This window comes from Gadus morhua, chromosome 10, assembly GCF_902167405.1.
Source record: "Gadus morhua chromosome 10, gadMor3.0, whole genome shotgun sequence".
In the NCBI taxonomy this organism is placed as follows: Eukaryota; Metazoa; Chordata; class Actinopteri; order Gadiformes; family Gadidae; genus Gadus; species Gadus morhua.
The window spans coordinates 1042277-1056216 of record NC_044057.1 but is presented as its reverse complement, the minus strand read 5'-3'; the positions used below and the strand labels follow the sequence as shown (position 1 = coordinate 1056216).

The following is a 13940-nucleotide window of genomic DNA, read 5'->3' as shown; positions in this document are numbered from 1 at the left end:
AGCCTCTGTTACCATGGTCACTGGCCTCACGTTCCGTCTCAGTGGGCGACACATTGGGCCTAAATTAGGTCCTCTGGGTTTTTATCCTGCATACCAACCAGCGGTCCCGTTGCTGGTTCACTGTGTGTGTGTGTGTGTGTGTGTGTGTGTGTGTGTGTGTGTGTGTGTGTGTGTGTGTGTGTGTGTGTGTGTGTGTGTGTGTGTGTGTGTGTGTGTGTGTGTTTCAATCCTCTGAAGATTTGGGTTTTGTTCACAAAACCACTGATATGTTAGAACACAATCAACCGCTTAAATCAATTAGACACTAATGTCTATTTATATTTACTTAATCCCGCCATTTAATCAATTAGGCACTAATGGGCAGTCCTATTGCTCAGATAACAACCCTTTAAAGGACTATAACTTCCAAAAAATAATCTATGATGGGCTATTTTTCTTATTTGACGTAGCCCTTGATCATCTCATAAAAACACCAAGCTATTCTTCTGATCCTCCCTCTCCTGTCGGCCAGACTCGAGTCTTTTGCGAGCCAAATATAGTGCACATGATGTCCAGATGTTTGTGTGGATTGAGCTAGTTTGCTTTGGCTCTGCTGGCTCGCAGCCTGGTTATAGTTCTCTATTGGATGGCCGCTCTAGCGACGCCGTCTCCACATCCCCACAGCGGATGCGCACCTACGTGATCGATTCTCCGGGATACCTTTTGATCGATAAGACGAGCAGGTTCCCATGGATCTATTTCTGCCTACTCTCAGAATCATGTTGTTGCGCCGGAACCATCAACGCACGTAAAGATCCACAGCAACTCGACACAACACATTACAGTTCCACCTTCACCGGGATGTGGTTAGCTGCTTGCTGTGATGCTGTTAGCTCACCGCGGCGCCGCTAGCTTAGTTGCAGTTGAGTTTCCGCTTGGGACCAGCAAATGCAAAACATTGTATTGAAGCCGAGGGACTGAAGCATGTACAGTGGTTGTTTTCTTTTAATTGTATTTCTCATAAAATGCTTTTACTTCGGGTACTTTCTTTGGGGGGCCCAATAGTGGGTTATTGACGCGTCGCAGTTAATAGCGCTTCAAAATCCAATTTACTGCATTGTAAGGAGATGAACCCTCTCCATTTTCCGTGCAATAGGCGCAGAGAATATACAAGAGTTGAGGAGAATTTCACCTCCTCCTCCTCATCTTCTTTCTTCGCCCTCCTCTTCCTTCCCCTCCTCCCCTGTCTCCTTCTATTCCACTTACCTTTCTTCTCCTCTCCTCTCTCCTCCTGTCTGGTCCTCTCTCCCCGCCTCTCCAACATGTTTGCATAATGGTGGATGGTAAGGTGGGGTGTTTGTCTGACGGATTAGGTCTTGGTCAATACGTGCGTAGAGAGAGTCAACACACGCCGCCCCGGCACAACGCTGTGTGAGACATCACACTCTCCCACTAGCTGCCTTTCAGCTCCACTGTCCCCATTAATCCTCCAGTACATATTGAACATTGTGTTTGCTCTTGGCTTCAGACCACATCCCCCCTGTCCCCTGGCCGTTTGTACAGCACTGTATGTCCACACATAGATTGAATTGGGCTCTTGTGGCTTTCAGTAGGTTCCAGAGGAAGACGACGATGATGTTGGACTCCTGTTGTGAGAACTAGAGATTACCTTCTGTGTTGTCTAATCTCCACAAACACGCAGACTAACAGGAGACTGACAGAGACAAAGTAACGGCCTTTACCGAGAGAAAATATGGGTTGAGGGAGAGACAGAGGTGGTCTCTTTCCCTTGAGTTGGTTTCGCTCGCGAGAAGGATGCTAACCTTGTCTTCCCTCTGCAACTCATGTTGAGTCTTCGTCAACCTAGTTTTATTTTGTCTCCGGTCGTGTTCCCTCACTCTGTCAGTTGTCAGTGATCACTCTATAGGAGATCAATTTGAAAAGGTTTCAATATTTATTTCGGAAATAGATGTATCCCTAGGTTAAACAGGGAGATCATGTGAGCATTTGCGAGTAATTGAGAATCCTGTTTTTAGATTGAGGCCTGAGGCCTCTGTCATTTGATTGGTTCAGAAACCAAGATATCATTCAAGAGATGAGTCTGCCCTGGTTGCTTTTTGAGACGTGCGTGTGTGAGTGTCTGTGTCTGTGTCTGTGTGTGTCTGTGTGTGTGTGTGTCTGTTTGTGCAGGAGTGTGTGTGTGGATGGCACACACGTTTGTCTCCAACTGCTCAGCTAATCAATTTGTCAACCCAATTATTATCTGAAATGCTTTTTCTGATCATTGTGTGAGCGTGTCAGCATGCGCTGCTACTAACAAGCTCGCGCAATTCAGAAGAGTCCAACAATTATTTCCATGGCTGTGTAAAGGAAGCTGTGAAACACAGGGACTTTTATTAAAACACTTGGTGTTTATATGACTGTGTGGTAACGATCTGGTTCTGTTCAACTCAATCAGAGCTGTAAGCTCTGTGAACTGGCACAGCCTGGTTCCAAAACACATGTTGATGACGTGTGATGCTGGCTCTGTGTGTGTGTGTGTGTGTGTGTGTGTGTGTGTGTGTGTGTGTGTGTGTGTGTGTGTGTGTGTGTGTGTGTGTGTGTGTGTGTGTGTGTGTGTGTGTGTGTGTGTGTGTGTGTGTGTGAGCGAGCCTATTAGTGACTTTTGTTTGGGGTGATGTGTGTGCTTAGTGTCTGCTTGGGTGAGTGAATCATTGAGCGTTTTTATATCTTCCATTTCCGTGCTTCTGAGCAGAAAGCTTGCACTTGAACCAACCTGAACTGCCAGTCTGGTCAAACCATACCGTTAAGAGCATGGCGTTAAACTTGCAAGGGTTAAGGGTTTGATTCCCACAGGGGGGAGTCCTCCCACGCTAAGAAATATGCACTTGAATGTCGTAACACGCTGGATAATGGCGTTCAGGGAAATCGTATTAGGCTCTGCTGAGTGATTCTTTTCTCTGCTGCCGCTCCCGTTCCAACAGATGGCGGACCAAGCAGAACCTGGACTACTGCTTCCTCATGATGTACGCCCAGACCAAAGGAACATACTATGTGCAGGTAGACCCCCCACCACACAGGCCCTACGACCAAACAATCCACAACTATAAAGAACGCCAAGCGCTTACCTCTATACCACTGTAGTCCGGAATCCACTCAAACCTGGAAGCTCCTGTTTTGTTGGCTCTGGTGTATGCGTCTGCCCCGTGCTCCCCACCTGCTCAGACAGGTATCGAGCAGACCTGGCCTGCGGTCGGGCCAATCACAACTGTTTATCTAATATATGGGGCCAGTTTGAGGACTCTTCATGTTTCACACGTTTCGGGGCTCTGATTGGTTGTAGGTCTATCCCATTACATCCAGAGGCTTTTTTTTGGCGTGTGGTCGTTGATAACGATGCTCAGCAAACAGACACGAAATTAGATGTTGTAGACAAATACGCAGTTGCGAATTGGTCTGTAATGTCAGGCTCCATATACTGCATGCTATACTGCATACTATACTGCATACTATACTGCATACTATACTGCATACTATACTGCATACTATTTCCACCATCTGGGGGGGAGAAGTTTATCTTGTTGCCTGAATATTTTCATTGTAATTTAAAGTCCTTAACCTATTGTGTGTTTTGGGAGGGGAAAAAAGTACTCACTTCTGCTGGCTTCTGTCACCTCAGCCAATGGGACAGCTGCTTACAGTGCTGATATTATTCCACAATAAGCAGCTCTGATGGGGATATCAGGTCCATGCACCCCGTGTACTGAACCGATAGGAGGGGGGGATAGCGGGCTCCAACGCAGTGCTTTCCTAACGTAGCTAACCGGGCTCTCTGAAGCGTTGTGAAGCAGCTCTCCCTGCCTCTGACAGGAACATAGAGTCGGATTCTCTTTTGACGTCGCGGTCGCATCCGACCGGGACGGAGATGTCTTAGTTCCTGTAGGAGCGGATGCTGATTGGGGTGGGCCATGGTAATGACTGCCAGGCGGAGTCCTCTAAGTGAGAGGAAGTGGATATACACCTGGGCTCTATGAAGCCTGCGTGTGGATCTACTTCCTGTGTCTCCATGAGGACACAGGAAGTTGGTGAAAATGCTGGCAGTCTCATGCCGCCGAGGTCGGCAGATGTAGGGGTTATCTAGGTCTGGCTTGAGATGTTGTTGCTAAGGGTATCAAGAGCACCGACTAGAGAACAGACAAGCACTAGCAAACACACTCCGCACACATCTGACACTCTCTGACAACACCTTTCTCTCTCTCACTCTCACACGCTCACATATATATAACAGCATAAGACTGTCACGCACACAGACCCAGACTGATATATAGAGGTGAACACACACACACACACACACACACACACACACACACACACACACACACACACACACACACACACACACACACACACACACACACACACACACACACACACACACACACACACACACACACACACACACACACATATTCCAGTTCTTGTGTTCCCTTCTGTTTCTTTTCTCTGTTCCTGCCGTCGGTACTGCCACACAGCGATCTAATATCTGCATTATTTCATTAGCTTGGCTGTAATTTTATTTACCCCAGATTGCAGCCTACAGTCGCACTAATAGGAAGAACCATTATGGCTTCACTTTAAATCGGCTTCCACTCTGAATGGTATTTACTGCCCAATAGGGTTCAATTACGGAGCAGTTTGGACCATATGTTGGCAATCACACAACCCCACCGCTGCAAATTACAACTACTAGTGTCTAATTAGGGTTAAAAGCAGATGTATTGCATTGTCACACACCTAATACACACCCTTGTTCACACACACTTACAGACATTTATTAAGAGGCCAATAAATCTTGAGTACGTTTTCACTGGTTCCCTCATCTCCTCTGCTCTTTATTTCTCTGGTTCTCTCCTCCTGCATCCTTCTCTCCTCCCTCCTCTTCTCTACCCTCCTCTGTTGTCATATGCTCTCCTCTTCCCTCATCCTAATTCCTCCTCTCTTCACCCCTTACGTACCCTCCCCTCCTCTCCTCTCCCCCTCTCCTCTCCCCACCTCCTTCCCCTCCCCCCTCCCCTCCCCTCCCCTCCCTCCTCTCCCCTCTCCTCCCCTCCCCTCCCCTCCCCTCCCTCCTCTCCCCACCTCCCCTCCCTCCTCCCCTCCCCTCCCCTCCCCTCCCTCCTCTCCCCACCTCCCCTCCCTCCTCCCCTCCCTCCTCCCCTCGCCTCCCCTCCCCTCCCCTCCCCTCCTCCCTCCCATCTCCTTCTGTGGTTCTCCCTCCCAGCTGGAGGATGACATCGTGGCCCGGCCCAACTACTTCACCACCATGAAGAACTTTGCCCTCCAGCAGCCCCTAGAGGACTGGATGATCCTGGAGTTCTCCCAGCTGGGCTTCATCGGTGAGAGCAACGCACCTAACCCCTTTAATGAGGATAACCATGCAGCGATCCGGGCATGTTCCTTCACCCAAATGCCAAGGCTAACCAACTCACCTAGCATAGCATGTAGCCTAGCCACAAGCTAGATAAGGATCACCAACAAAGCTGGATTAGCATGTAGCATATAATAGGATAACCGTTACACATAGCCTAGCATTTAGCCTAGCCATGAGACAATGTAAACCAAAGCACCTAGCTTAGCAGCAACACGACAAGGTTAGCCAACCATACCTAGCTTAGCATGTAGCCTATCCAAAATACAAGGTTAACCAACACACCTAGCTTAGCATGTCGCTAAGCCACAAGAGGAGAATAACCAATTCATCGAGCCTCAATACAGAACACCTTTATCTGAATTCCCTGTAGGTGCTTTGGATAAAAAATGTATCCTAAATAACTAAATAATAGCCAAATATATGTAAACTGCATTAAGTTTAAGTTGTGAGAATGGTATGGCAGCGGGGTTCCATCCGATGGACTACTTTGGCGACATCCATTGATATCTAGAACTTGGTGAATTACAAATGTTAACTCTCTGTTAACTCTGCTGATTCTTAACTGCAGACTGGCTGGTTCAGTGACTCAAAAGGCCACCTTTAGTGAACTTAATCCACCAATTAATTAAAGTGCCAGCCCTTCTGCTTGACCTTGCTCTCCAATTATACTCCATACCAATCGATTGCTTTTATCCATTCAGTGGACGAGCAGCCATGGGGGAAACCCGGCTCGCTGATGTGCAACAAGAACATGGATTATTCTTGTTCTCAGGAACTTCTGAAAGAGATTAGAATTCGGTCTACCGAAAGGTGTATTAAGGATAACTTCTAGTTCTCTTAACAGAATTAGACATTCCCAGAGTGTAAAAAATATAAGAGCTGAATAAGTAATGAATGTATTTTTCCCCAAGTTATAACTTTTGAGTTGCTAATAAGCAAACAGACTATCGCTCTAGTGACTGCAGATAACCTTCTGAACCGGGAACTGAAACCAATTAGATTAAGCAACCGAAATAACCATAGCAATGTATTTTAACATTTTACTCTGCTGACGTCTGTGCCCCTGCCTTAGGGCAAGATGATCTTCGGTCCCGCAAAGTAAAACTAAGCAGCTTTGTGCACCGAGTCACCAGTCGCACCACATCGGGACGATCTCTGGCAATCGGCCGAGACCCGACTCACAGAGATTCACCACACGGGTAGTGTGGTGAATCTCTCATGTCCTCGTTGATCTGGACGAGGTGCCTGGCCTGGGTTGATGGTCGGGCTGGGGATGGTGGTGGATGTGGTGGTGGCCTCGGGGGGAACTGGCTTCGACAGCTCACAGGGGCCAGGCCTGGCAGTTGCAGGGAGCCGGTTGGGTTTAGAGGGCCGAAGCGAAGCCACTGTGTCTGCTCATCCTGAGAACCCCGAGGGCTCGTCTGGGTCTCAGCGTGAACACACACCAGTCTCTGAACCCCTAGTCTGGGTCTCAGCGTGAACACACACCAGTCTCTGAACTCCTCGTCTGGGTCTCAGCGTGAACACACACCAGTCTCTGAACCCCTCGTCTGGGTCTCAGCGTGAACACACACCAGTCTCTGAACTCCTAGTCTGGGTCTCAGCGTGAACACACACCAGTCTCTGAACTCCTAGTCTGGGTCTCAGCGTGAACACACACCAGTCTCTGAACTCCTCGTCTGGGTCTCAGGGTGAACCAGTCTCTGGACCCCTCGTCTGGGTCTCAGCGTGAACCAGTCTCTGCTCTTGGGCTGGGACCGGTTACGCTTCCAGATTATCGTTCTCTTGGTGTGTGTGTGTGTGTGTGTGTGTGTGTGTGTGTGTGTGTGTGTGTGTGTGTGTGTGTGTGTGTGTGTGTGTGTGTGTGTGTGTGTGTGTGTGTGTGTGTGTGTGTGTGTGTGTGTGTGTGTGTGATATTTCTTTCTGACTGTTGTTATAGGTCTACTAGTAGATTGTTGTGCATAAGAAACACACACTCGTTCTGACTAGAACCCACACTGTCTCACACACACACACACACACACACACACACACACACACACACACACACACACACACACACACACACACACACACACACACACACACACACACACACACACACACACACACCCTTGTTAAGCCATCAGCTCATCATGAGACCCAGAGTCGTGGCTCCTGGGCTCATTAGCCCGTGAAACCAGCTCAGCCATACACTCACACACTATATGTTCATCGAGAGGAGGTGTGTGTGTGGTCTTGTGACTAACTTAAACTTGTCTGTGTGTGTTTTGGTTTTTCATTTTCCTGGGTTTGTTTGTGTGTGTATTCAAGTTTTGTTTTGTGGGCAAAAAAGCTTTGGCAGTATTTATTTTCTTTTGTGTGAATAATAATAGTTTTCTCCAATGTATTTTGTGCGATCTTGAACATGTACCTACATATACACGCAGTACATACATCCAGTATTGGACTGTCTGATTAGTACTACTTTTACCATGTAATTCTACCAAGCATGTATGTGTTTGTGTGCCTATATGTATGTGTCTGTGTGTGTGTGTTAGTGTGCATGCTTACCTGTGCACGTGCAGATTCGTGTTTGCCACAATGCCTTTGTACCACGTGAGATCTAGGATTTAGAGGATTTAGACGCGTGTTTAGTCGAGATTCTAAAGTCTTATGGGAACCCTCAAACCTGGTGGGAACAAGGGTACTGAGGGCTGTCGGTTGGGTCAGAAGGCTCTACAGGAACGTTCAGAAGAGACACAGACCGCTATTCATCCGCTTATCTGCTAATGTCAGATAGTGCATGTTATCAAATATCTGACTTACGTTCTCCTCCCCAGTTCAGAGATATATAATATATCTCCCATCATGTGGAGATATATTATATATCTTAGCTAGTCATCATAATGAGTTAATAATAACACACAATCCAAGCCACGATATAAACCAACAATATTCAATTATCACTATTCCTTACATCAGTGTGAAGTGAAGACAATGTAAACAAATCATCATATGAATAATGAATGCAAGTAAGACATGCATTAGATATGGATGAGACGGATGAGAATAGAGTATTATTGCTTTATGTTCTTTTTCGTTTCACTATCTTTCGATTTCCTGAGACAGATTCTCATAGAAAACCCCCACTCCATAGTCTCTCTCTCTCTCTCTCTCTCTCTCTCTCTCTGTCTCTCTCTGTCTCTCTCTCTCTCTCTCTCTCTCTCTCTGTGTGTGTGTCTCTCTGTCTCTGTCTCTGTCTCTCTCTCTGTCTGTCTCTGTCTCTCTCTCTCTCTGTCTCTCTCTCCTCGTGCTTCTCCTCTCCTCTCCTCTCCTCTCCTTCCTCTCTGTCTCTCTCTCTCTCCTCTCTCTCTCTCTCTCTCTCTCTCGTACCCATCTGTCTGCCTTACTCATTTTCACACTCATAAAATACACAGCATCACTTTCTGTCCCAAGACCTTTTGCTTCTCCACTCTAATAGGTTTCTGAGTAAACCCATCGTGCAAGAAATTCTCTCGCTCTCTCTCCCCCATCTTCTTCTACCTCTCTCTATCTCTCGCTCTCTGGATCTACCATAGCAGTCTCGGAGAAGACCCTCATTAGAGGAGAAGGGCTATCCAGGAGGCGATGAAAAGACCCTCTAGGGAGAGACATTTCAAAATAGAATATTCCATGGAAACTGTCCACTAATCGTATTCAACGATCCGAAAAACCCTGTTGATACCTAGGAGGGGATTTTTGGGAAGTTGAATAAAATACTATAATAAAGATGATATATCGCTGTGATATTTCGGATAATTTGTAGGAAAGGGGGTCGTCGGATAGTAGTAGAGATTGATTTTTCAAAAGAGTTGAATAAAATATCGAGTCTTCAGTTTCGGGGGGAGGGGGAGTCTCCGATATGAAGGTATGGGGGTATTCTTTCAGGATAGAGGGGTAGATATAAAGGTATGGGGGTATTCTTTCAGGATAGAGGGGTAGATATGAAGGTATGGGGGTATTCTTTCTGGGTAGACGGGCAGATATCAAGGTATTTTTTCAGGGTAGATATGAAGGTATAGGGATATTGTTTCAGGGTTTTTTTGTCAGAAGCTGATGCGCCAGATGGTTCGATATACAGAGCCATCTGGGAAGCCATCCTTCAAAACTGTTTGGAGAGGGGCAGGTTTATTGGCAGGCGATTGAAGGAACCATCTATCAAGGGATAACACCGTCTGTCACAGACCACGCAGTCAACGTAGAACCCTGTAGGTCTGAACCACTGTGGTTAGGCGAGAAGCAAATACCTTGAGGCCCAGCATAGCTTCTACTGTACTATAGTTCAGGGGAGAGGTTTCTTCAGAGTAGTGGGTCAGGGTGGGGGGGGGGGGGGGAGTTCAGAGTAGTGGGGTATTTGTCAGAGTGGAGGGGTAGATATCAGGGTAGAAAGGAATTTTTCAGGGCAGTGGGTTTTTGTCTGGGCAGCTGCCAGTTACTGAGCTTTTAAAGCAGCGCGGATTAGAGTGAGTTATCAGCCCGGGATTAGCTGGCTGTGTTTCTGCTTCACTTATTGTTTGTTTTTCTCCTAAGCAATTAAATATCTAACAGGGATTTATCGATCAAACCTAATGTAGTAGAATAAGGCAATACGTAATAGTCATGTTTCATTGCTCCCGGAGAGAGGGCAGAGATTGTATAAAAAAGAGGGCTGTCAAATTAACCAATGTTTGTGTGTGTATGTGTTCGTGTGTATGAGCTTGTGTGTGTGTGTATGAGCGTGCGTGTGTGTGTGTGTGTGTGTCTGTGTGCGCGCGTGCAACGTTTGTAATATCAATACATCTTTGAACTGAACCCGATTGAGCGGTGAAGCCTGAGGCCTCTGTGCTACGGTTGTCCTCCTTCATCTGGGAAACCTTTCATGAAATAGTCCCAATTTAATCCCAGCCCTTCCAGTTAACCCAACATTTAGGTCCTTTAGACACTAGGAACTGCCCAGTAAACCCACAAGTGTACTGATGGAGTATGCCTAAGTTTTTTCGTCTCAATTTAAACAGATGGCCCGTTCTGTCTGCAGGGGTTTTTTAAACGTTGTTTACAGCCAGCACAGCTCTGCTACCACAGGGTTTATTATGACCGCCAGCGGAAGGTCAAACCAGCACGCGCTGTGGTGGAAACTTTCTGTTGAACTCACAGTGGAAACGTAGATGGTGACAGCCACCACAGCGCAGTCCAAACACTTCTCAATCTGAATCTGTATCTCCTCTTTCCCCAGGTAAGATGTTCAAGTCGATAGACCTGTCGCTCATCGTGGAGTTCATGTTAATGTTCTACAAAGACAAGCCCATCGATTGGCTGCTGGATCACATCATGTGGGTCAAGGTGTGCAATCCAGAGAAGGACGCGGTGAGTTCCCCCCCCCCCTAGTGCCAGTCACCTTCAGATGTGCACATGTGATCCAACCCCCACCCTTCTACCTTACCTTGAAAGGTATGAAGGCGATGTTTTCAGATTTATAAAGCTCTGGCGCTGTCAGAAGTTTATCGGAAGTTAGAAATAGCAGGTGACACTCATTGAAGGATGTGAGGCAACACTGCTCCTATAGCTCCATGGTCTCCTAGCAACAGCCACATCATATCACAGAGAGAAAAAAAACAAAGCTTTAGATAATATCCCACCTAAAGCGTTCAGCAAACCTCATGCCGAAAACCCGTTTGGCGAGATGCGGATGACAGCAATGCAAACATTGTGTGTGATTATCAGGAAGAGCAAGGAGGGCGTGATTTATTTGTATCTGAAGTTTCTTCTGAAGTATGCTGACCGCTTTAGAAAGACAATTTACGAGTACCAAGGAATCACAATACAGTCTACTAGAGCTTTATGTACTGTCTCGGTTTTCATTAGACTTTTTGGTGACTAGACAGCAGAAAGGATTAACATACTTAACATGCTGTCACACAGAGTTGATGCTGCTACTAAATGATGTATTCAAGCTGCGCTGTTTTATATTCTGTTTTATCATTCGTCATGCTTTCACCGCTGTTATGTTGTAGTGTGCTCTTGTTCCCACACACTATACTCAAGTGGGCCTGAGACTTAGTTACAAAACACACTCTACAATTTATGAACTGTACAATCAATATATTCCTTCCCTTCTCACTTACCCTCTAGGCCCAAATACTATTTCATGTAAAATATATACAATACAACTAATTATACTCCCAAACCATCACCTCTCTCTCTCTCACCTCTCTCTCTCGCTCTCTCTAACAGAAACATTGTGACAGACAGAAGGCCAACCTGAGGATTCGGTTCAAACCATCTCTGTTCCAGCATGTAGGCACCCATTCCTCCCTCGCTGGGAAGATCCAGAAACTCAAGGTACACCTGTGTGTGTGTGTGTGTGTGTGTGTGTGTGTGTGTGTGTGTGTGTGTGTGTGTGTGTGTGTGTGTGTGTGTGTGTGTGTGTGTGTGTGTGTGTGTGTGTGTGTGTGTGTGTGTGTGTCCTTCCCCAATCAAACCGCATGTGTTGATGTTATAAGTCACCAATAATCATTACAAAAAGTATACTAATGTCTTCAAGCTACTGGTGATTAGCAGTAAACACTGTACTTTAGAGTGTTTACTGCTAATACAATGATTGAATTAGGCAGCTCCTAGGGACGAAGAGTGTATACAGTACACACAGTATATAGAGGCAGTCACAATACACTAACCATCATTTCAGCCGGCATTGCTTTCCGCTGCAGAAGTTTTTAAGTATTTTTGTGTGCTGAAGATGTCTTGCTAGTTGTGGTTTTGTCTGCACATTCGAGTCTATCATTTCAAAAATGTATTGACAACGTTTTCGATGAGACGTCGATATGTAGTGGGGGAGCTTGCAGGATGTGTTGAAAGAAAACAGGAATAGTCCTGGGTTCGTCTCTACCGCCTCAAGAGAAGTAGTGTAGTAAGTAAAGTTTCCAAACTGCAAGGCATGTGTTCTTCTCAGCCGGTACGGGTTTCATCTGATTCCCATCAGAAGTCCGTCCAGCAGTGTGCGTCCAGAGGCTGTCAGCTTAATGCCTCTGTTCTCTGTGTTAAGAGCTATCGCCACGCCGACCCGCACCGCAAGACCCCATCAATTAAGTATTGATCTCTCTGAACCCCTGCTCAGCACTTTGTGGATGGGATTGAACCCCGGGTACCGCACTAGCTAAGTACACTGAGCAGTTCCACTGGTCCAGGAGCCATACCAGTCCATAGGAAATAAAGACAAGAAAGCTGCAGATCCTTGCTATTTTGTCACTCTGCAGATGCTTTTATTCAGAGCAACTCAATGTGTCATGTCATAGAGGAGCAGGTAGGGATAGGGCCTTCTAGCCAAGGATTCCAGGTAGACCTGGAATCCTTCCAGGTCTACCTGAGCATCAAACGCTCCCGCCGTTAGGATATCCTGTCCCCCGTTTTGTTTCCGATTTTCGTCAGCAGAAGCAGAACCACTCAATGTCCCATCCCAACGAAATGTATCACGTAGTTAGAGCCATCTTAAAACCTGCTCTCCGGCTCGCCCTCCTCCACACCCTGACCCTCACCCTCACCCCTCACCCTGACCCTCACCCTGACCCTCACCCTGACCCTCACCCTGACCCTCACCCTGACCCTTCACCCTGACCCTCACCCTGACCCTCACCCTGACCCTCACCCTGACCCTCACCCTGACCCTCACCCTGACCCTCACCCTGACCCTTCACCCTGACCCTCACCCTGACCCTTCACCCTGACCCTTCACCCTGAGCCTGACCCCTCAACCTGACCCTCAACCTGACCCTCACCCTGACCCTCACCCTGACCCTCACCCTGACCCTCACCCTGACCCTTCACCCTGACCCCTCACCCTGACCCTCACCCTCACCCTGACCCTCACCCTGACCCTCACCCTGACCCTCACCCTCACCCTGACCCTCACCCTGACCCTCACCCTGACCCTCACCCTGACCCTCCTCCCTGACCCTCACCCTGACCCTCACCCTGACCCTCAACCTGGTTCCAGGACAAGGACTTTGGGAAGCAGACCCTCCACAAAGGCCACGCTAACCCGCTGGCGGAGGTGACCACCAGCCTGAAGACCTACCAGCACTTCACCCTGGAGAAGGCCTACCTGGGAGAGGACTTCTTCTGGGCCTTCACCCCTGTGGCCGGGGACTTCATCCGCATGCGCTTCTTCACCCCCGTCCGCATCGAGAAGTGGGTAATGGGTCTGGTGTTCTGGGGGGGTGTGGTGTGTGTGTGTGTGTGTGTGTGTGTGTGTGTGTGTGTGTGTGTGTGTGTGTGTGTGTGTGTGTGTGTGTGTGTGTGTGTGTGTGTGTGTGTGTGTGTGTGTGTGTGTGTGTGTGTGTGTGTTGTGTGGGGCAGTGTACCATGTTTTTTGTAGCGTGTGTACCGAGTGTGTCTGTGTGTGTATTTTGGGGAATTATATTAGTTTATATTGAAACTGCTGATTCAGCAGAATGGTTGACCTAGTTTGGCTGAGCTACCAGGAAATGGGACCAATGGCCTCTCTCTCTGTCTCTCTCTGTACGCCACTGTCTCT

General features: G+C 47.5%; 1 protein-coding gene across 1 annotated transcript in view; it reads left to right on the top strand.

Moving 5' to 3' along the window:
• The first annotated feature begins 179 nt into the window (after positions 1–179).
• Positions 180–13940, top strand: part of mgat4b (alpha-1,3-mannosyl-glycoprotein 4-beta-N-acetylglucosaminyltransferase B) — a 21561-nt gene continuing 7800 nt past the window's right edge. Inside the window, exons 1-6 of the mRNA XM_030367765.1 lie at positions 180–787; positions 2964–3039; positions 5261–5375; positions 10644–10774; positions 11642–11749; positions 13401–13594. Of these exons, the coding sequence (XP_030223625.1) occupies positions 729–787; positions 2964–3039; positions 5261–5375; positions 10644–10774; positions 11642–11749; positions 13401–13594 (683 nt within the window). The 5' untranslated portion in view covers positions 180–728. The remainder of the gene's footprint in view (positions 788–2963; positions 3040–5260; positions 5376–10643; positions 10775–11641; positions 11750–13400; positions 13595–13940) is intronic.